The 24,758-nt window shown below is 28.0% G+C and overlaps 1 protein-coding gene across 5 annotated transcripts in view; it reads right to left on the bottom strand.

The window, feature by feature from the left end:
* The window catches only part of btsz (bitesize), a 393,986-nt gene that overhangs the window by 184,337 nt on the left and 184,891 nt on the right, over positions 1–24,758 (bottom strand). For all 5 annotated transcript variants that reach the window (XM_075359868.1, XM_075359870.1, XM_075359869.1 and 2 more), the window contains 2 exons: positions 22,424–22,545; positions 17,541–17,996 (listed from right to left, as the gene is read on the bottom strand). In XM_075359868.1, coding sequence (XP_075215983.1) covers positions 17,541–17,996; positions 22,424–22,545 — 578 coding nt within the window. The remainder of the gene's footprint in view (positions 1–17,540; positions 17,997–22,423; positions 22,546–24,758) is intronic.

The following is a 24,758-nucleotide window of genomic DNA, read 5'->3' as shown; positions in this document are numbered from 1 at the left end:
ATTTAATAATCTTTCTTTTACACGAATGTAAAAAATTTTTTTTTTTTTTTTTTTTTTTTGTCTTCAGTCATTTGACTGGTTTGATGCAGCTCTCCAAGATTCCCTATCTAGTGCTAGTCGTTTCATTTCAGTATACCCTCTACATCCTACATCCCTAACAATTTGTTTTACATACTCCAAGCGTGGCCTGCCTACACAATTTTTCCCTTCTACCTGTCCTTCCAATATTAAAGCGACTATTCCAGGATGCCTTAGTATGTGGCCTATAAGTCTGTCTCTTCTTTTAACTATATTTTTCCAAATGCTTCTTTCTTCATCTATTTGCCGCAATACCTCTTCATTTGTCACTTTATCCACCCATCTGATTTTTAACATTCTCCTATAGCACCACATTTCAAAAGCTTCTAATCTTTTCTTCTCAGATACTCCGATTGTCCAAGTTTCACTTCCATATAAAGCGACACTCCAAACATACACTTTCAAAAATCTTTTCCTGAGATTTAAATTAATTTTTGATGTAAACAAATTATATTTCTTACTGAAGGCTCGTTTAGCTTGTGCTATTCGGCATTTTATATCGTTCCTGCTTCGTCCATCTTTAGTAATTCTACTTCCCAAATAACAAAATTCTTCTACCTCCATAATCTTTTCTCCTCCTATTTTCACATTCAGTGGTCCATCTTTGTTATTTCTACTACATTTCATTACTTTTGTTTTGTTCTTGTTTATTTTCATGCAATAGTTCTTGCGTAGGACTTCATCTATGCCGTTCATTGTTTCTTCTAAATCCTTTTTACTCTCGGCTAGAATTACTATATCATCAGCAAATCGTAGCATCTTTATCTTTTCACCTTGTACTGTTACTCCGAATCTAAATTGTTCTTTAACATCATTAACTGCTAGTTCCATGTAAAGATTAAAAAGTAACGGAGATAGGGAACATCCTTGTCGGACTCCCTTTCTTATTAGGGCTTCTTTCTTATGTTCTTCAATTGTTATTGTTGCTGTTTGGTTCCTGTACATGTTAGCAATTGTTCTTCTATCTCTGTATTTGAACCCTAATTTTTTTAAAATGCTGAACATTTTATTCCAATCAATATTATCGAAAGCCTTTTCTAGGTCTATAAACGCCAAGTATGTTGGTTTGTTTTTCTTTAATCTTTCTTCTACTATTAATCTGAGGCCTAAAATTGCTTCCCTTGTCCCTATACTTTTCCTGAAACCAAATTGGTCTTCTCCTAACACTTCTTCCACTCTCCTCTCAATTCTTCTGTATAAAATTCTAGTTAAGATTTTTGATGCATGACTAGTTAAACTAATTGTTCTATATTCTTCACATTTTTCTGCCCCTGCTTTCTTTGGTATCATAACTATAACACTTTTTTTGAAGTCTGACGGAAATTCCCCTTTTTCATAAATATTACACACCAGTTTGTATAATCTATCAATCGCTTCCTCACCTGCACTGCGCAGTAATTCTACAGGTATTCCGTCTATTCCAGGAGCCTTTCTGCCATTTAAATCTTTTAATGCTCTCTTAAATTCAGATCTCAGTATTGTTTCTCCCATTTCATCCTCCTCAACTTCCTCTTCTTCCTCTATAACACCATTTTCTAATTCATTTCCACCGTATAACTCTTCAATATATTCCACCCATCTATCGACTTTACCTTTCGTATTATATATTGGTGTACCATCTTTGTTTAACACATTATTAGATTTTAATTTATGTACCCCAAAATTTTCCTTAACTTTCCTGTATGCTCCGTCTATTTTACCAATGTTCATTTCTCTTTCCACTTCTGAACACTTTTCTTTAATCCACTCTTCTTTCGCCAGTTTGCACTTCCTATTTATAGCATTTCTTAACTGCCGATAGTTCCTTTTACTTTCTTCATCATTAGCATTCTTATATTTTCTACGTTCATCCATCAGCTGCAATATATCGTCTGAAACCCAAGGTTTTCTACCAGTTCTCTTTATTCCGCCTAAGTTTGCTTCTGCTGATTTAAGAATTTCCTTTTTAACATTCTCCCATTCTTCTTCTACATTTTCTACCTTATCTTTTTTACTCAGACCTCTTGCGATGTCCTCCTCGAAAATCTTCTTTACCTCCTCTTCCTCAAGCTTCTCTAAATTCCACCGATTCATCTGACAACTTTTCTTCAGGTTTTTAAACCCCAATCTACATTTCAGTAAAAACATTTCAGTAAAAAAAATAAATAAATAAAAATAGCATATAGCTGATTAAATATATATATACGAAAAGTTCAGCAATTTCAGGAAAAAAGATTCAATAACCAAAGAAAATTATATCAATCAGTTATCAAATTAAGAAAGTGTCTGCAAATTATAAAAAATGGATAAATATTCTAATCTAGTTTTGTTTCTAGTAATACTAATCAGTGGTTATCTCACAACTTTTCACAATGTTGCAGCTCTTCAAAATTTTATTTTTCTTTATTTTATACATTACTGAAAAGCACATAGTTTTTTAATTATGAAACATATGAGTCAACATAAAATCAATAACATTAAAAGTGGGAACTATCTGCAAACACAGTTTTTGGTCACCGGCTCTCAAAGAGATAATAAAACATTAAAGTGAAACCAGTTTTAGGAAATTTTATAGAAAAAAATGAAAAAATTGGCAACCAGGCAATGAAATAAACTGCTATCATTTGGAAAAAGGTTACTTATCAATTGTATCAATCCAATAGACTATGGGTAAAAACAAGATCTACTGGACTGTCAATAAACTCTGAAGACTTAGTTATGGTATATGTTAAATTTGAGAAACAGAACTTTTAAGAATATGTACATATTAATAAAATCCAATTTTTATGAAAAAAGTATGACGAATGAAAAACATCATGCCTCCCACTAACATTGATTGGTATGTTGATATGCATTTTCCCTGAAATTAGTATGTTACTTGTATTACAGGTATCCTTTTTAAAAATTAGTTTTAATGTTAAAATTCTGTTACAAAATAATAGTACTTTTGTATGATTGATTAATATCTACTTCTGAAATTAATAAATTTCAAATTAATTGTCATATCTCTTACAAGATAATGTTGACGCAGAATATATTGAAAATATCTCTTGCATTTACATCGTATAGCTTGTACAGTAATTTCTTGGTTTAATTCAATTTGATTTTTAATATCCTGATCAAGAGCGAAGTACAAAAGTTGTAAATGGATGGTTAGGCAATACCAAAATGCTACAAGAGGTGCTAGATCAGTTGCAAATATAAATAACGCAGAGTAAACTGGACAGTTATTTTAAGAAACCAAAGCTGAACTAAATCAAAATTTTTTTTTAATATTCCTTATTGTATGTACTTAGGCCCATATACGTTTATTTTAAGGTAACTATTTTTTTAATAATACTGTACTGTACGGTATTATGATTTTTCTTTGGTATTTCACTATTCTTATATATTTAACTCTGTTTCTACAATACTGTACTGTATGTAATCATATTTACTGTACTGGATTCAATTTATATTCTATTAATTAAAGCATGTTTACCCAAACTGTCTAAAAATTCTGTGTTTTCTACCTGCAAAAAGAATTATGAATTTAGCCTATTAAATATGTAGATGTATAGATGCTATATATATATATATATATATATATATATATATATATATATATATACAGTAGCATAGTACTGTAGTGTATACTTTTTTGAGAAAACAGTTTTGATTTACATGGTTTTAATTTATATGATGATTTTCAGGTATTTACTGTGTAAATCAAGGGATCTCTGTATATACTGATGTTCATGAACAATCGGTGACCCTGATGATAACAATTGAACAGCATTATCCTTACACACTTGTATTTAGTATAATTTGTTTATTAACTCACGCTATTCTTATCTTCCAAAAGATAATATTCAAACATTAAAGGCGAGGAGGAAATGACACTCATAAATTTTTGATAATAGTTCTAGAAAAGACTTTATAAATTTCTTCCTTGAAGACTTTATAAACTGACAGATACATCTGAGAAGTGTGACAACAGTAAAAGAAGAAAATCTGTCTCTTTTTGTTAGTAGATTGAGAACAAGATTCATTGAAAATAATTTGTAGCTATTTGTTTTGGAGAATACTGTATAAAGAATTCAGTAATATCTTTATCAGAATATCTGGTAAAGAGTGTCCAGTGATGCAGATATGTACATAAATACTTCACATTAATTTTATCGCTATAGTGACAATTCTAGCATAAGGGTTTTCCTTGACCCAGTAATTCATTTCCTTAAATTTATGTGCTTAAGAGGTTGAAACTATGCTATAATGTTATTTTGATGGTTTTCAGAAACAGTATGCTGTAATTAACTTGCATCACAGTATTATGTGAAATACAGATATTTAAAAAGTGCATGTTGATGCAGCCTTCAAACTATTTGTGCCTGTTTCAGCAATTTGAATGTTAAATTTTCATATTCTATGTAATGTTTTGGTAGACATCCTTAATAACTTCTACTATTTTAATAACTTCTAGAATAACTTCTATTAGGCTATTTGGAAGCTATTCTGGAAAGTAACTTTTGATTTGTTATTAAAAAACACCAAATAATATAAAAAACATATAATATAACAAATAATATAAAAAACTTATTATATAAACCTTATAGCTACTTCTTTTAGCTACTTTCTACATAATCGCCGTCAAAATTAAGGCACTTGTCATATTTGTAAACAAGTTTTAAATAACTTCATCATAAAACTCTGCTGCCTGTGAATGTTTTTAAGCCTGGTAGTAAAACTTTTTCTCACCTCATCATTTTCAAAACGCTGCATCACAAACCATATCTTCATTTTGAGGAAAAGGAGATAATCACTGGGAGCCAGATCAGGGCTGTTTGGAGGATGGTTAAACAACTCCCATTTGAAACTTTCGATTTGGCATTGAATGCGTACTGCAGTGTGCGAATGAGCATTGCCATGAAGAAAAACGATGCCTGAACTCAGCATGCCGTGCTGTTTGTTTTGTATGGTCCTTCTCAATTTCTTCAACATCTCACAGTACATTTCAGTGTTAATTGTTGTACCTCTTTCTATAAAATCAACCAAGATCATGCCTTTATGGTGCCAAAAAACTGATGCCATCAGCCTTTTTTTAAAAAGTGTTTGACAGTCCTTTACAGGCTTTTGAGAACTGGTATGTTCCCACTTATTGATTGAGCTTTTGTTTCCACATTAACAAATTTAGCATGCTGCCTCATCACCTGTTACAATGTGGTCAAGGAATTAATCCTTATTGTCATGGTAACAATGAAGGAAGGTTAGTGTGCTGACAACATCCTCTTTTTTGTGTGTTGGTCAGAAAAAATCTTAGGCACCCAGTGAGCACAAAATTTGTAGAAGCCTATCCTATCAGTAACGATTTCATACAGCACTGTTCGCAATATGTAAGGAACAAATTTTGATAATTTTGTTATCATGAATCATTTTCTCAAATTTTCACTTGCAACAAGTTCATCAGTGACAATTGAGAGTCGACTATTTCTTTAAATGTCGTGAATGTTTGTTCGACCTTCCTGAAACATATGGCACCATTGTCTTATTGCACTATCATTCATATTACCTCCATATACTGCAAAAAGCCCATGATGAATTTCAGCAGCTGACAAGTTTTTTGCATAAAGGATATAATGACAACATGCAATTCGCAATTGGTGGAATTTTCTATGATAGCAGCCAACGAGAATTCACAGGCAAAATAAGCGAGCAATATTTTCAATAACACTACTAGAACTGCACTGAACTAGGCTACTCAATTGTGCAAAGATAGAATTGCTACCCCCACTCCTTCACGCAATACTGAGAACCGGAAAATAATTTTTGAATAACCCTCGGTCTGGAAAATGTTTAATAGTTATATAATGACCTGGAAAATGTTTAAACGTTTCATGTGTATTGTATTATTTTAAAAATGAATCTACAAAAAAAGATATGATAACATGTTTGTAGCATTAGATTAATGTAATTATAGAAGGATATGTTTTTTTTATTTTGAAAAATGTTTGGGTATTGAAAATTTATGTTATTGATTACCACTTATATGTTAACATATTTAAATAATTTTGACAAACAGTATCGTAAAACTAAAATGTGAAACGAATTAAGTAAAAATTATTTGAATAATTACAGATTGAAAATAATTAATAAAATACAGTGTTCAGTTTAATATATTGTAAGGGAATTCCCTTCCAGGATTAATTAACCCTGTTTTATATATAAAGACAAAATAACCACATGTAACTCTGTGGTGGTAAGAGGAGTCTATTCAACAAGTCTAGATTATGTAGCTTAGGATAAGATATGCTTAATCATCCTGCCCTGCATCAGTTGTCAAAATATAGTTTTTCAGGTTGGGTGCATCTTTAGGTTAGGCAAGTTAATTTATGATAAGAGCCAAAAATAATAAGTGAACCAGTAAAATTGAATAATATAGTTACAAAAGATTATGTTATATATCGTATATAAAACGTAATTTGTTTTGTTTTATGATTATTCTTTATAAAAATATTATATGAAAAAGAGTTATTTCACTATATATTTAGTTCACAGATTTTAATACCTTGTATTACCTTTATTGTTGACATGCACTTTCTTTAAAACAACATTCTACTATTTCAAATACAACATAAATGTTTATTTTTGACCGGCTAGAAATATTCAGTTTCGACAAGACCACATTTCTGCAGAAAAGTTATCACATTGTAAAATCTATCGGCAACATCTAGAACCTCTTTCATTCCAGGAAAATGCATCAAAAACAATGGGATCAATATGAAAAAAAAACATAATGACTGTACATATTTTTCTTTACTGTTAAAGTAATTGCAGTTATTTTTTTCATCACAATAAGTCACATTTATTTTGTTATTCTTTATTTGGAATATGATGTGGACCTGGACCACTTTTTCATTCACCACTCTATGTTGCTTAATTATTCATGTTTCTATTCAGTGACATTGCAGCTATCTGCAATCTTAAATCATTCCTGTCACTCTTCCTTAAAAAGCTATCCAGATGCCTTCATTTTATTCCTTTATTATTGTGTTTTTTTCTGAATTGTCACTTCAGTAGCTTATATAATATCTAAAGAAGCCATTTTCATTAAGCCAGTCATTCTCTTTATTAGTAATTAACTGACTGAAATTAATGTTTGTTTAATCTAAATAAACTAGTTTTTCTATATTATGATTTACTTATTTATTGTAATATCAAGTGTTTATTGTAGTCTGTCTAAACAACCTAATGCATTATCTGTAATTTTTATCATTCTAAAAAAAATTATTATGTAATTGGAAGAAAATAATCTTAAATATTTGTGTTTACTTACTAATACCTGTGTCTGTGTATAACTATTCTTACTATATTGAACCACACTTCAGTACTACTTACTATATTGGTATTAATGTGTTTTATACATACATGTATGTAGGTGTAAATAAAGTTAAGAAGATACTCTCTTAATGAATCTTTACAAAACTAGCTTTTTCTAGTAAAGTCTAGAATACCATAAAAAAACTTTGAAATATTATAAATTTAAAAATTATATAATATACTTAAGAATTTAATAACAGAAACAAGTAAAATAAAATCAATAAAGTTTAATGTACTGTGTATATTGTAATGAGAGAAAAATAAAAAATTTGTAGCCGAGAATAACAGACTGGATTAACAAGACGGGAAATCTCATGGCTTCTATTCACTAAAGTAAAGTTATTGATGTAAGGCTTCATGACACTTATTTTTATACACAAGCGCTACTAATATAAGTAATTTCTCAACTGAGAAAGAAAATGCATAAATGTAAAAGTTGCTTTTAAAATTTTAATTGTTAATTATAAAATTTGTGTTCATTAAGTGCTGTTCCTGTTCGGAATTTTAAGTTACATAATTACTACATTGTGTAATCAGTATTCTCATTCTAGCTGTGTATAAAAATAAATGAAGATTAGGCTACCAGCATATAACCCAATGGATAAAAATGGAAAATACAATTTTAACAATGCTTTTAAACTCTGCCTTCAACCATTCATCTGCAATCTAAAGAAAGGAAAGGAGTTTTTACCAGATTATTATAAGACTAATAAAATATTAGTTTTTCTTTTCTGATACATGAATTCATTTTTTTAAAAGATTAAATTTTTTTTCATATAGACTCAATTTAATATACAATCTACTTACACTTATATGGACAATTATTCTTAAATATTCATGTGCCCAATAACACTGATTTCATTAATTTTTAATATATAAAAGAACGATGAAAAATTACAAACACTAGCAGTGCATCTAACCCAGGCCAGTTGACTAAAAAGTCAGCATAACAACTATTGCTACAAACTGATTGACCATTTATCAAGGGGGATTTTAGGATGTACTATGAATAGTACAAGGCATAAATCAAAGGGCCATTTGTAATTAAAAACAATCTAAGAGAAAAAATGTATAATTCTGTTAATATTTGTTCTGTGTACTTCTAACCTACATTTCATTTTAGTCATCTTTGTTTTCTAATGCTTTTTTTACACTGAGGATAAAATTTTTAATAAGCTATGAATAAAAATATACCAACTGGGATTTAAAAAAGTTCAGCACTGTCATTTTTTCTGCTAAAAGTGGTGAAAATCAAGTTTTCTGAGGTGAAGGAAGATGTTTAGTCAGTAGTGTAAAGTTTGGAGTTTAAGGGGAAAAAATTTACCACACAATAGCCAAATATTCTTAACATCGCAGGCAGCAGTTTGTAGGTGTGCATTGTTCTACACTAGAACAATTCCTAACATCAATATCCCATAATACAGGTTCTTACTGACAGATCCATTTTAAAAACATTTACTAGATACCTAGGCTGCGCATGTTGAACCCAGCTTCAAAAATCTACATAAATAGACACCTTTTGGTCCTAGACAATAGTAACAGTTTACTTGAATTTTCCACGCATGGCTTGCTTGAATCTTTTTGCTTTCAATAAATGATTCCACCATCTGAATTGAGTTTGATTTGGATGCAAATGTTGTTCTTTCATTTTTGTAGACATCAGGTAATATTTTTGATACTCATCTTGCATACAGTCCTCAAAATGTATTTTCAGGAACAATTCTGTAATTCCATAAGATGTCTGGAAATTCTATAAATACTAAGAATTTTAATTTTAAATTTACTTGTTCAATGAGGTCATCTGTCTAAACATTAATTAAGCCTTCCACTCCTCTTATCATGAACATTTTTACAGCCCTTACTAAACTCAAATGTCATTACTACCTTTGCTTTCTTTCATAAAGTTCTCCAGATCCACAAATTCAACATTGACAGTGAATTTTGGCAGTGACCTTTCCTCAAGGCTAGTGAAACAGACTGGATATCACAACAGATGGGATTGTTTACTGTTGCAATCAATGCTCATTGGCACATTAATACAAAAAAAATAAAAATAATAGACTACTAAACTAATGACTGTAAATCTAATTAATCAACTAAAGCTACTGAAGATGAGAAATTTGATTCACTGTTATTCAATTTTTTATTGGTAATCAGTACTTTTGATGAACACCTTTTAACAATACAGTGATTATGATTAATAAAAGATGCTTTTGCAAATAATTACAAGATATGCTATTAATATCACATAAATTTCTTTAGTATCATTAACTGTTTGGAATTGGCATTTTTAACATTTCTCAAATTATATTACAGTTTTTATTTGTTATAAGTAAAAAATAATAACTTAAAAAAATAACTTGAGGAAAATGGTATGGAAGCTAAAATGTGTTTCTTTTATTGGCATATTATAGAAAAAATAACAATATTGTTAAAATGTTATTTAAATATCCTCCCTGAGGTTAGTAAAAAAAAATACATACAACCACTACATTTTAATGATAACTTAGTAAAATGTATATCACAAATAAAAATAGAATTGTAGGTACACTGGATTAACAATACTTTAATGAGGGAAAAATAATCAGTTTATCTGATCAAGCCAAGAAGATTCAGTCCAATAATTTACTTCTATTAATGTCAAGGTACCAATCTATTGATACGGTACTCTAATGAGAAAAGGGTCAGGGTTCTGATCTGTCAATTCTCTTATTTATTTGCAAATTTTTTTTATACTGCTGGTTGATAATAAGGCAATGTTTCTTTTTTTTCTCTATTTCATTATATATTACTATGTTTATTTTTAATATAAAAAGTTTATAACCAAACACTGTACACAAAAAGTGTGTTCATTTATAGTGCATAATCTAACTTTATTTTACATAATTTTCTTAAATCATTCAATTTTATTTTTTTACTAAGTTTTATAATTATTATTTTCTTTCTTTGTCTCATGAATTAGGCATTTCTGCCTCTTCTAGCACCCATATTTTCTTTGGCCTATCAACATCTCTCCGCCCTGTTGGCTTATATTTTCCTTCTATTAATGGCAATCAATTTTCAGGCATTCTTTGAACATGTTATTCCACTTCACTCTTCACTCATTATGATATTATTTGTTCATTGAGAAAAGAAATCTGCAGCTCCGTTTGAATATTTTCATTTTACAACCTATCCAAATTCAAACATCTTTCACTGACGAGAGAAATTCACTTAAGAAAAATAACCACTTAATCATGTCAAAATATAAACAAGGGTGTTAGGTCCTTCTTCCCTTTGTCACCCACATTATTTAATATATATACATTCATTACATTTTCTAAAAGCGGAAAGAAGAATATACTTTAGGTACTGGACTGGAGCAAAGGTGAGTATTTTACTAGAATAATGTAATGTTGATGACAAGCTAGAGAGAATACTTTGCAGAGGGCTATTTTGTTGCTGGAACAAAAAAGTGTTAAAAGTGTTAAATAAGTGCTGGAACAAAAATAAAGTGTTAAAAGCTATCTGCAACTAAAACTCAAGTTATTGAATTTAGGAGAAAATATTTTTAGTGACATCAAAAACTGTAATAAATGATTGCACATTTGGTCAGGTTAGCCACTTAACTATTTTGAATATGATATCTCCTTTGAAGATGATTTAAATATGAAGAAAAAGATAAAAGAATTTAACTTAATAAGAAGGATGATCCAAAGGATTTACAAAATAAGATAAAGCAAGAGACTAAGCTGATATTTTGAAAAACAGCTGCTGTACCAAACTTAATGTGTAGAAGTGAAACTTGAGTGCTGGAAGATGGCAAATTTCAATCAGGCAGAAGAAATGTCATTTCTACATAATTATTACTTTATTATATGGTTTATTTTTTGAGCTTTTTATTGATAAGTACAGGTTTCTAGTTTAGTTTTTCTTTGTGAATAATTTCACAGTTTCAGTTACACAATATAGCACCAGATTCCGAGAGGAATAGTCCCTTAATTTCCATGTGTTTGTAATCCTTTATATTTTTGCTTATTGTCAGTAATCTATTAAAAGAAAATATATATCTAATCCTATTCCTGTTTATTCCTCTTTCCTCCTTTTTTTTGTTTGATTGTAACTGTATTACAGTTGTGTCTAATAGACACACAATCAAACAAACTACATGAAACTATAACTTTATGAATATGCAATAGAATATTGTGAATCATCTATGTTTTTATTAGGATATTAAAACAGATTTAAAAAATGTATATTGTTTCTTACAGTTGTAACATGTATTAAGTAAGTACAATTTAATTTATAATTACTACTGTAGGAAAGAACTATGAATTTATATAATGTTAGATAGTAATCATTGATAGTAGACAATGAAAAATTTCCTTACTATCATGTTTATTATTAGTATATGTGAATTTTTTGCCATCTTAAATTAAATATGAAAGATTTATGAAGATTATAATTCTTGTTTCAATAAATATAAATAAATATTTTTACTACATTCCAGTCAGAAATGCCTGAAAATAAAAAGGTGAAAGTGATATTTATTGTTTATAAAATCATACCAAAATTGGTCTATTCTTAAACAGTAACATAAAATCATCCAGACAAACACATGAATTAAACCGATATACCCACTTCATTCCATAGGAGCAACAAAATCAAACAATAAAGAATTCCATTCTTTTACTTATTTTTATTTTTATTTTATTGATGTTGATAATTATAATCATGAGTTAATTGAACTCCAACAATAGGATGACACTTAGCTAAAAATAAAAAGCAACCAGAAATTTTCCAACTTCAGCAATCTGCAAGAACGCATTTATGATGTGATTTATTAAATCCAGTTTAATTGTTGGCATCTTGTCTTTATTTTACATAATTTTAACTTCCATATTGTTGCTCTTGACAGACTGCAGGGTAAGGCACACTGTTTCATAATAGGATACACATTTTTTGTTTTTATTAGTAATCCTTCTTAGAGGATTAATTAATAATAATCCTGTACTGAATGCACATAGTGTCAGTGAAAAAAAAATATTTTTTTTACACTGGATATGATACATTTAAAACTAAGAGTAACTACTCAGAATTGCTTTCTCTAAAAATAATGTTGCCTAAATCATTATGAAGTCACAATAGTGAACAGAATGAAAGTATTATTGATCATCAATAAAAGATATGATCAGTGAAAAAGGTAATGGAAAATCACTTCACTCGATTTTATAAAATGAGGATATTATAGCTATTATCTAAGCAAATTTTATTTAATTAAAATTTCTTCACACAAATGTGAATTTGGAACATCAAGTTTATAAAGTAACTTGTGATCCATCAAAGTCTAAACTAAATACAAATTATTTTACTTAAATAACCTTGCAATACAAAAAAGTAAGTATTAAGCAATAATACCTACTGAAGGTTATCTGTTACAAATCTGCCACTTTATTTGATATTTAATGGAGAAAACGAACAATGGTTTTATTCTTTTAATAGCGATTTTGACAGTTAAGTTATATGCATTATACAGTTATCTACAACAAATATATAGTTCTATTGTTGGTTCCACAATAAGTTTTAGATTATGATTTAAAGGCCACTGCTCAACTCTTCTGAAATTTTGACAGCTAATATACTTCTAAGTCATGGCCAACTTTAATTTACAACATAGATGTATGCAATTCTAAAATACATATAAATTCTATTAAATAATATTAAATACCACTTTTTTTATGAACCTTTATCTTCAGGATGAAGGCAGCAATTATGTTTTTTTTATTTTTATTCTATTATCTTAATTTTTCATATTACATGTTGGAACACATTTAAGCAGTTACTTATTTTAACACGTTTAAGCTGTAACATCTTCAGCATTTATCATTTTGTGGCAAGGTTTCAAAATTAATTTGTTAAAATTAAAAAAATATTTCTCTTGTAAAACATCCAGCCAGTCATCTTATACTTTTTCAGCTCTTTTTTTCTATAATTTTTTTTTTCTGTTGATGATTATTTTACTTATTATTCATTACTTTTATTAATTGGTTTGTTTAATTCTTGTTATCACCCTGCCTATATTATGTAGTATTAACTTTGAATTTTGTAGAAGAGCAGAATAATATTGACTTTCAGCAGTAGAATTGACAACATGATTTTTATTTTCTGATCAATGGTATTCAGAAATCTGAAGAAGGGAAGACAAAACTAACTTGTGCAAGTTGTTCTTTGTTATAAAACATAGAATGTTGTACATTTGTATATTTTATTTAAAACAAATACGATACTTCATAATGGAAGATTAAGCATACATCTTTCTTAATCTGAGCCTGAAGAAAGCAAAAAAATGTTACCAGCTTGATTTGAGTTAGATTTGGTACAGTCATGAAAAATACAAAGGCAGTAGGACATTACAGAAGTTACAGGGATACAGGTATTAGTTTGATCAAATAAAGGAGTTTTAAGTATCCAGATTTATTTTAAATGATAATTACTATTTATTAAACTAACATAATTCATTATCTGCAGCGTTTTCTAACAGGGTAGTTACCACTGGCATAAAACTCCATTTAACAAATAAAAAAAATTATTATAAACAAAGAAATCAATTAAAATATCAAAACCAAGAAATGGTTTGTAAACAGTTCTATATCAAGCCTAATTTTTTCTGGTCACAAATATGGATTACTGTAAAATATAAAGCAACATTACCAAGTTTTGTATATTTGAAGAGAATATAAAAAATATCTTAACGTATATAAAATTATGTAAAAGAAATATTACTACATAAATAAGCACTTTAAAGAGCTATTATTTTATTAGCTTGATTTATGTGATTTTAGAAATTTAATATTTTTTGTATAAAAGAACTGATCATGAAGGTTGCAATTGCATTTATCAGTGTACATTAAAATTTATTCATTAGGTAAAAAATCTTTTCTGAAATTTCACTGCTTAGATGAATTCATCAGTTTGATGAAAAGGTATTCATAACAGAATGGTCAAAAAAATAAAATCGTTTTTTATCTGGTGACTCATGAAACTTAAAATTACGTAAAACATTTCAAAATATATGTTTCATCATGGTACTGCATATTTCTGATCTGTCTGATAAAAAGATTTATCAGTTGAAAGGTGTCACTGTAATGTTTCATGAATATTAAAAGAATGAAAAAAATTAAAGAATTTTTTTAATTTCATATTGTGACTTGGATGTAACAAAACAAAAATAAAGTATTAAACCAGCAACGATATAAGAAATCAAACATAGTTTTTCCCTAATTTCCAGCTGAATTAGGGGTGGTATAACATTTGTTGGTTATTCTATTATAAGTGATTATATACTACTTTACTAAGCCAGGAAGAGGGTAATGTGTTTGAATAGTATGCTACTTCATTTTTTATCATTTTGTATCCCTGTAACAGCCGCACTAATTTGCATAAATAGATATCACATGAATATTAAAAAATATTCACATATAATCACATAATAACTGAATCAGCAAAAATGAATATAAATTAAAAAATTGGCAGATGGTATGGCACTTTTTCCAAATATAATGCAAAGTTATTTGAAACTCATCAAAACAGTATAAATTATGTAAAAAGAGAATAAATGTGTAATTATAATAATCATACATAATTAAAATAAAAGAAAAATAAAAAATCAGATGTGGACACCACATGAGTTCCTTGTATGCCTATTAAATTACATATAAACAATTTTAAAAGTACGTAAAATTTTATTTCACTAACAACTTCTGATTTTTTTCATATTTTTTTTTTTTAATGTTATTATTGAATTATTATTTACTGTAAAATTTTTTTTACAATCAGAGGTTAATAATTATTAATAAATCAACATATTTAAATTATAAAAAAAAGGTAAAAAAAAGGAAATGAACATTCAAACCTATTCGCCTACCCCTTACAAGATCCAAGCATTTCATTAATTAAAATTTTATTTGGCTATAACACTGGAACCAATGAAAATAAGTACTGCTTATATATATCGCTGAAAAGCTCTCAATGAGGGCTGATTACTGCAGTTAAGAAAAAGTCCAAAATCTAATTTTTTTATTTTGGGCTTTTTTGGACACTTTTGGTCCATTCGATTGCAATCAAAAGGGGAGGTGCACAACTAAATGTTACAACAGTCCTAAATCCAAAATTTCAACTTCTTACGGCTAATCGTTTTTGAGTTATGTGAGATACGTGCGTATGTACAGACATCATACCGAAACTAGTCAAAATGGATTCAGGAATGGTCAAAATGGATATTTCCATTGAAATCTGAAAACCAAAATTTTTTGCAATGACAATACTTCCTTTACTTTGTACAAGAAAGTAAAAAAGGTTCACAAATTTAATTATAAAAGTATTAAAACAAAAATAATTTTCCAGATAATTAAATAATAAACCATAATCATTTATACGAAAAGATGATTTTAATAAAGATTAAATCACCAGAATTTTTTTTATAGATGGTGTTTGGAAGTAATGTGTACACAACAAAAGAAAAAATGCACACTAAGTTAACAAACAAACATGATTTAAATATTAATTTTTCACATTTAAAAAATCTTGATATTTTCAGGAATAAGGAATTAAACTTGCTATATTTTATCCACAAAAGTTGGCGATGATATTAAATATGAACTTTTGCAACAAATAACTGAGAACAATTTTGTAATAGAATATTTTTAAAAACTTACTTCAAAACATTTTTATTAATCATCTTAGCACCATCTTCACTGAATGACACCAGCATGGAAACAGTGGTATCAATCACTGAAGATGTTATCTGAAGATAAAGAAAACTGAAAATGTTCTAAAGTAGCTTTTTTAATTATATTTTATAAGATTTGGTTTGATTGGTCGCTGAAAAATTTTTGTAATTAAATTATTTGTTTATATTCTAAATCTAAACTAGATAAAAAAATCTGAAAACTTAATACTACTTTATATTCATTAAGACCAGATAGCAACGATCAAAGGAATACAAAGTGATCTAGGTAGGTAATCTAGCCATCAAAAATCATACAGTTTTCTTCTCTTTCTTTCCATTCACAATAAATATTTTGTTCATTCCTTCAATATGTGTGTTCATGTAATTTACTAAAAATAAACTGGATTATGAGATTTTTCTGTTTTTGGGTTTATGTTAATTTTAACTTATGCGAAACAGATTCTTTTACTCAATGCATTTAATTAAAATATCCTGCGATTCCAACTCTCCCCATTTTAAACAGCTCTGTGCCTAAAATTCATGTTATTTAAACATACAGATTACAATAATATTGTAGTCCATAATTTGCTAAATTAATGATTCTCAAATACAACAGTATGAAACAAGTGTTACATAGCAAAGCAAACTGAAAAATTGGCTATTTTTTAGTTAACTAAACTTGTTAATGTGAATCCGACTCTAATACTCATAGAAAAATATTTTCTCATGATTAATAATAAATCACTTTAAAACTCTTTGTGCATGATGTCTTTTCTAATTTAATCATCTATTGTTATTTCTAGAAAATATTTTTGAGAATTAAATTATAAATTTTGTGACTGATATATAAAGAGATTAATGTAACTCTTGTTAACACCATGTATTTAAGACATTCCTATATTTTAATGTTATTTTAAAGCTGAAAAAATAGTAATATTACAGACTACTTTGTCCTCAATTTTTAAACTTATATTCTAAATATGAAATTATATTTGTGTGATTATTTTTTGGTTTCTCCTTTCATCCAGGCACAGGCGACTGTTTTGTAGAGAAAGCAAATTAATGAAATTAGTGTTTTATTTTGTTAATTTCATGACATTTAGATGCATGAAATAAAATGCATTAAGATATCATAACATTATTATAATTACACTATTATACAATGAAGTTCGGTCATTAATGTCATATATATATATATATATATATTTTGTTTTATTGCTGAATTCATTATTTGCAATATAGTTTCGAAATGCTTCACCACACGCAGAAGGAAAAAATAGTTTATATAAGAATTATCCAATAAAGTTAAACAAATATTTAACTTTAAAAACATCAACACAATATAACACTACAAACTGAAAACACCTCACAGGCAAAATGGTTAATTTAAAGATATCAGTACCCTAAGAAAAAAACTTACCAGGTGGAAGATTTCTTGAATCAATTCTTCGTTTTTTTAGAGTAACTTTCCTTAAAACAGGTGATGCCAAAGAAGATTCTAGTATTGATGAGCGTTTATCAACCATCGGACTACTGCTGACACTGGATTGTTCACCCCCACTACTAGTCAACATACCACTTTCCAAATCTGAACTAGCTTTAACAATTTCATTCGGAACTTTTAGTTCTATATCTGACAGTACACGTTCATTTTCGCTGTCGTTCGAATTGTCCTGTTTTTCAACAACATTCTGTGTTTTGCTGTTCTTATTTTCATCTTCTTTTGAAGAAGACTCGGAAGCCAGCTTTACACTTGGTTGAACTATTGATTTAAATGTTCTTGTGATAAATTCGCAATCTTGATGTCTTGGCATACTGCTATAAGCTCTCATCTCAGGAGAGCCACGCAGAGCCAACCAAGGCGATGGAGACGCATCTAAAATATAAAAATAATGCACTATAAACATAAATCCATTTAATTATAAACAAATATAAAAAAAATTAAAGGTAACAAATAGGGCACAGATAAATAAATCATCTAAATTAAATAAATAAATAATCTATTAGAGCATATTTTTATAAAATATTTCTATAATTTATCATAAGTTATTTAATGAGAATAATTTAAAATTACACATATAATTAAAATATAATGTAACACTATAATAAAAATATAAGTCATAGTAACAGAAAATAAATAGAGTACAATTTTATAACCTGAAGTAATTATTGCACAGGCAGTTAAGAAAATATTATAAGTTACATAACTTAGGATCTATAAATAGCTTACAGTTCATCTAATCAAATAAAAATTATGTAATTATTAAAAATAAAACAAAAGGGATATTTAATCTACTTACAGAACTGTAAACATATTATTTTGTTTTCTGCATTTGTAAACGCAGTATTTTGTTTTCAGATGCCATTAGGGCCAATGGAATTTACCTAACACTGACAAGTGGAAGCATATGCATTTTTGTATGCTTAATATCCCTTATCAAACATATAAGAAGAATCTGTTACAAGATTCCTTCCAGACTCCTTCAATTCAATTATAGCTGTAATTATCCTGCACTAGGTGTTGTTGATAAGTCTAGCAATACAGAACAAGGTTAGTAAATAACCTTTACAGGTAAGTGGATGGGCAAGCCAGTAACAGTTGTGTAGGAAACTAAGATTTCATTCTTGCTTGTTCACACAATCTTAACATCAGAAAGCACGATGATGACCATAGTAACAGTATTGAAGTAAGAGATACAATTTAAAAAAAACCGGTGGATCAATGAATCTTGAAGTAGTTGTATTTCTAAATCTCTAGCTTTGTCTTAGGCCAAATTATCCAGACAGAGGCAATAACTGCAATTTAGAGTAATAACAGGAAAGAAACCACACTAAATCTTACGTTTAAGAAATGGAAACAGAAATGTTAAACAATTATAGTAACATGAAATATTACTTCTCTAGAGGGAACTGGGATAAAAAAATACAAACTAAAAATGACTAGCTGCAAATGGAGAGGGTGCAATAAGGAACAGTGAACTTACAACATATAAGAGAACAAAGAAGGAACGACAACTAGTACTGGCAAAGAATAATAACAAGATGCTTGTATCAGCACCAGTGAACTCTATAATGATCAAGAATTTAACAAAAAATATATATTTATTGATTTCTGAACAACGTTCTTTCCAGAGAAAAATTATTAATAAAAAAATCTTTTGTGGCAAGTTGTAAAATATAAAATTCTTAATTTGATGCTTTGTAATTAGATGAGAAATTTTACTTGTATCATGTACAAAGTTTTATATTTATCAAAGATTGTTTCTGTTATGTATTTAAATTGTCCACTAATAAATGCTATTAATTTTTCAAAGTTGATGACCTGTTTTGTAAATACATTTAGAAATTATTAAAATTAAAAGCTAACTTTTAATTATCTTGAGTTTTTTTACTTTGCTGAAATAATAAAGATATCTTTCTCTTCACTTTCCTCCAAAAAAGATAATATTTCACTCTGCAATGATTGTCTTATAGTTCTGTTTCCATTTCTTGAGCATAAGATTCAGTGTGGTTTCTTTCTTGCAATTAGTCTTGATTGCAATTATTGCTCCTGACTGGATAATTAGCCTTAAGACAAAGCTAGAGATGTAGAAGGAGAAATACTTCAAGATTCCTTGATCCAGCAGCTTTTTTAAATTATTTTATCTTATTTCAATACCATTATTAGTATGGTCATCATCAGATGATGTTTTGTGATGATAAAGTTGTGAGAACAAGCTAAGAATAAAATCCTATGTTCCCTGCATAACTGTTACTGACTTGCTAGTCCATTTTCCTGCTATGGTCATTTACTAACCTTCTACTGTATTGCTAAGTTTATCAGAAACCTCTAGTTCAGAATAATTATAACCATCACTATGAATTAAGAGAGAAACTAAAAGGAATTTTGCAATAAATTCTTCTTGATGCTGATGTTAAGCATAAAAAATGCATCTTCTTCCACTTGTCATAGTTAGGTTAATTCCATGGACCCTTGAATGGCATCTGAAAACAAAATACCATTGCATGGATACTGTTGTTATTGCAATTATACAAACAAGTAGGTGAAATGGCATTGATGAAAGAAAAATATATGTTACATTTCTAGAGAAAGATACTTTGTTTAAAAGTCTATTAACAAATATGTGTTATTTTAACGAACTTGTTGTAGATTTTTTATTTATTTATATATATATATATATATATAAATATAATATATATTTACATAAATATTCTTTTTTATTGAAAATTCATATAATTCATCAACATTGACAGTGTGTTAATTAAATTTAAATGAAATTTAAACCACCAAAACACAATAAACAGATAAGTTAAACTTACCAAAAAAAAAAAACAAGAATTGATTTTTGCAAGATCCTGCATTTTCAGTTGGTAGTTAGCTCTATAATTACATTAAAATATCAATTGATATTTAGAATTTAGACATTTTTTATGGACAAACACGCAACTTTGCTGCCCAGTACTGGATTGGACTCTGCTTCTTCCAGTACTGGGCAGCGGAGTTGCATGTTTGTCGATAACAAAACTCAAGATCATAAAATAATAAAAGTTGGGTAATTCTAAATTCTAAATTTCAATTAATTTTAATATGATTATAGAATTAAACACCAACTGAAGATGCAGGATCCTGTGAAATCGATTCTTGGTATTAATTTGTTAAGTTTAACTTATTTGTTTACTCTGATTTGGTGGTTTAGGTTTCATTTAAATTTAAATATAATGTTAAGTATATTTTGTATATATATATATATATATATATATATATATATATATATATATATATAAATGAATTATTTGAATTTTCCACAAAAAAAAATAAATATATATATAAAACATAATTTAAACTACAAAAAGTGTTAGTGCTTTCTCTGAGAGTATCAATATTTATAATACAGCCACTATATTGAAGAGAGTGAGTGCTGAATAGAGTGAGCACTGAGGGCTGAATATCTCATGCACTTCAGGGGTTTGGTATGCCAATGTGTACGAGTAGAAATAGTTCTGAGAAAAAATTAGCAGGGAATATCATTTGCCTGAATAAGCCTCATACGATGTAACAGTTATTTTTTTGGAATGGATATGAAACAATAATAGAACTGTTTGATTATAGCAACTGAATTAGATAAAGCATGAACATAAATCATTTTAAAGACACTGATGAAAGTTGAGAGAAACCTAATGAATACTGATAATGAAATTTAAATAATATAATATAAGTAACATCAAGTCAAGTATTCTGGTTTCTGAATCAACTGATCTCAGATTCAATTCCTGGCAAAGGATCTTTTCAATTACATCATCCACCATCATACAGCATTCATCTTGCTAAATACTAAAAAAGTGCTTGTACATTTTCCAGATGTTCGTATGTTTGGTGTCGCCCTCTAAATCACCTTATATCTACAGAACTACAGGACTGATTCTAACCAAACTTGGTCAGATTACTTATACATATGGGGCATTGATACTACTAAATTTTCAACTTAAAAGGTCAAGGGGGTGAAGCTGTAGAGCAAGATCACCCTCAGTATCTCAAGTTTTCACCTTATTAAGGTCTTATTTTTCTTAGGCACATTTGTTAATAATAAAAATATTATAATAATAATTCAAAAAATAAATGTTTGCAAATTCTCACCCCTACCCTAAAAAATACTCTAAATAAACTAGTGGCTAACTGGCTATACTGGTCATTAATTAGTATCCCCTCTCACCACAAGGAGTATTAGTGCAGCACTGACATACACCTGCTATAGTTGTCTGCTATGTTGTGACATCACAGGTGAGCAGTAGAATTAAATAAATATATTATATTTAACGTGTAAAAAGTATTTAAAGTAGCCGCTAGTTCTGCCACACCCATGAGAATGAAATTCAGTATGTGTACACACTTTAGTTTAAAATTACTGAATTAAATAAACAAAAAATATTATACTTATATAAAATGATAAATATTTTTAAATAAGTTGTGGTTGTACGTATATGTAAGCTGAGCATTAGAAAAAAGCCACATGACGGGAAACTCCTACAACTGTGTTGTCAGCTTTTTTTCTCTAAAATCACCTGTTTTCTAATTATTACAATAGAAATTTGAAATTAATCAATACAGTACGCCCTAAAAACATAAAAGTTCATAGACATTCAGTAATGATGTGCTAAAACATTTTAAAAAATTTTATTACGGAAAAATGTTTACTTACTTGATCAAGTTTTGTCTTATTTTTTGCTAAATGTAAAATATAATGAAAAATTATAATCTAGAATAAAGATTAGATATAAAGTTCAATGAAAAAATTTTATCCAAACCTGAAAATGTCCATGAGCGCTGAATACTATGCTTAATTGTCTCTGCATTGATTTTATTTCCTCTTTTATCTGGATGATGTACGAACTCATTCATCCAGTCACCTGTTGCTGCAGCAAGCTCCCTTTAACATAAATATTCAAATAAAAGATAATTTGAATTCGATTAACATTACTTACATTCAACAATACATATATAACAATTTAAAAAAAATTAAATATTTCACAAACAACCAAAGGTTATGTTTTAGGAATTAGTTTTGGGCTTTTGGGCTTTGTTCAGCTTCAGTAAACTTAAAATGCTTTTCAATATTATAATGATTTTCATATGGTACTGTTTTGTAAAAAATTGATTATTATTCAGTTTTCATTAAATGAAAAATTATATTCTACTAACTTTCATGACAGAATGGTAGTATTTCTACTTTTTATCCAGCTGGTTCTGGGTTGGAACCCCAGTCAAGAGTAGGATTTTTCATACGCTAAAAAATTTATCCATCATTAAGAAACTGTAATTTGGCATCACCCTGTTATTTATAGGAAAATAAATAGATTAACAAAAGATCTTAATATTTTTTTCTACATGAAACTGGTGTAATTATCTAATTTTAAAATAACTAAAAAAACATTATCCATTAATAAAAAAAAAGATCATACTACAATGAAATATTCATTTTAGGCGTATAAGTTGAATTGTATTACCATAGTGGTAATAACTATCATCTTAAATAGTAAATACTACTGGATTAAGTGGTATAGCAATAAACACAGATAAATACATCAATCATGTATACTTTATTATATGGCTTAAGTGTTTCTTTATTATTTTATTTAAAAAATTTAAGAACACATTATGACTGTTGTACAGATATGTAATTTTCTGAAACATCATAATACAAAAATGATCAACTTTAATTGTAATGAAGCAGGTAAAGAAAAAGTCTGAAGAAGAAGACAAAGTGCAAAATCAGTCATGAAATCAACAAAAGTAAATACTGAAAAAACAAGGATATTTATTTTTTCAATTTATAAAAATAAATGTATAGTTTTCATTACATTGTACTTTAATTCTCATTACCGTAATTGTTTTGATAAATTGCAAATGTAATGTTTATCACTTATATGTGAATGAGACTGAACTGAGTAATTTACTCTTTTAATTTAATAGTGCTTAAATGTCATAATCTTCTATTTTGCACTACATTAATACAAACAGTTTTTATTTAAAATAATCAACATAATGTGATATCAAAACTATACTGGCTATCAAAAACTGACAAGGGATCAGAAAAAAATTCTCATCCTTAGCAGTGATAGCATCAGGTGATGAAAATGTCCTTTGGATTCCCAGTTTTTTTTAATAAATTTTGATTAAGTATCAATTACCCTTCAAGAATACTTTTTTAAATAAAACAAAATATTAATTTATTAAAATTAAATAAATGTGTATTCTTGTTTTCTCTCTTTTGTTACTTATCGAGTACTTTAAAAGCATAATAAAATTTTAAACCTGGAAAGACTATATTTAGTTTTTAAAATTACAGTTTACTATCTCAGTCACAGAAATAGAGTGAAATATGAGCTGATATTTAATCTACTGGTAAATAATCAAACTAGCATTTTGGTATCATTTGTTTTTTAAAGATATTTTTAAATGTAAATTTTGAATTTTAGGTAAAATTATTATTTTCAGGTCTATCATAAAGTTCAAATTTTACTTGTTCATTAATTATAATTATGTATATAAATTTTTTTTGAAGGGATGAATTTAAATTTATCATTATTGTCTCAGTAGATTATAATTAGCAGCAAATACATTTGATTTCAGTGAATGAGATAGTAAGCAATGGTCTAAACATTTTAAAATTGACTATGTTTTTTTTAATTTATCATTATAGAAACCCATTCTGAAGAAGCAGAGAGCTCTGTGAATTTAGTTTTAATAAATTAATTTTCTTTGCTATTCGGATGCAAATTATTAAATTATTTATAATATAAAATAATATATTGTTTAATCTATTGAATTAATGAACATATTTGCAAAATACCATAATAACTGATAGTATTGTACAGTAAACTATACTATCAGTATATATGTATATATATATATACTGATGTATTTAATATATGAATTGCTCAGAGTAATGAAGGATAGTACTATATACAGAATACAGATGGGAAATGCCGTTTGTCATAAGAACACCTTGTTGATCACTAATTCCTGCATAACTGTACATCAGCATCAGTTGTTTCTTTGCCTCAGCTGTCTTAGCAGTTTTGATTGTATTTTGTTGCGTTGGGATTATTTGTCTTCCATTTATTACTTCATATATTATTA

Source organism: Lycorma delicatula, chromosome 3 (assembly GCF_047948215.1).
Source record: "Lycorma delicatula isolate Av1 chromosome 3, ASM4794821v1, whole genome shotgun sequence".
Lineage (NCBI taxonomy): Eukaryota > Metazoa > Arthropoda > Insecta > Hemiptera > Fulgoridae > Lycorma > Lycorma delicatula.
The sequence above is the reverse complement of the archived record's forward strand: the minus strand, read 5'-3'. Positions and strand labels throughout refer to the sequence as shown.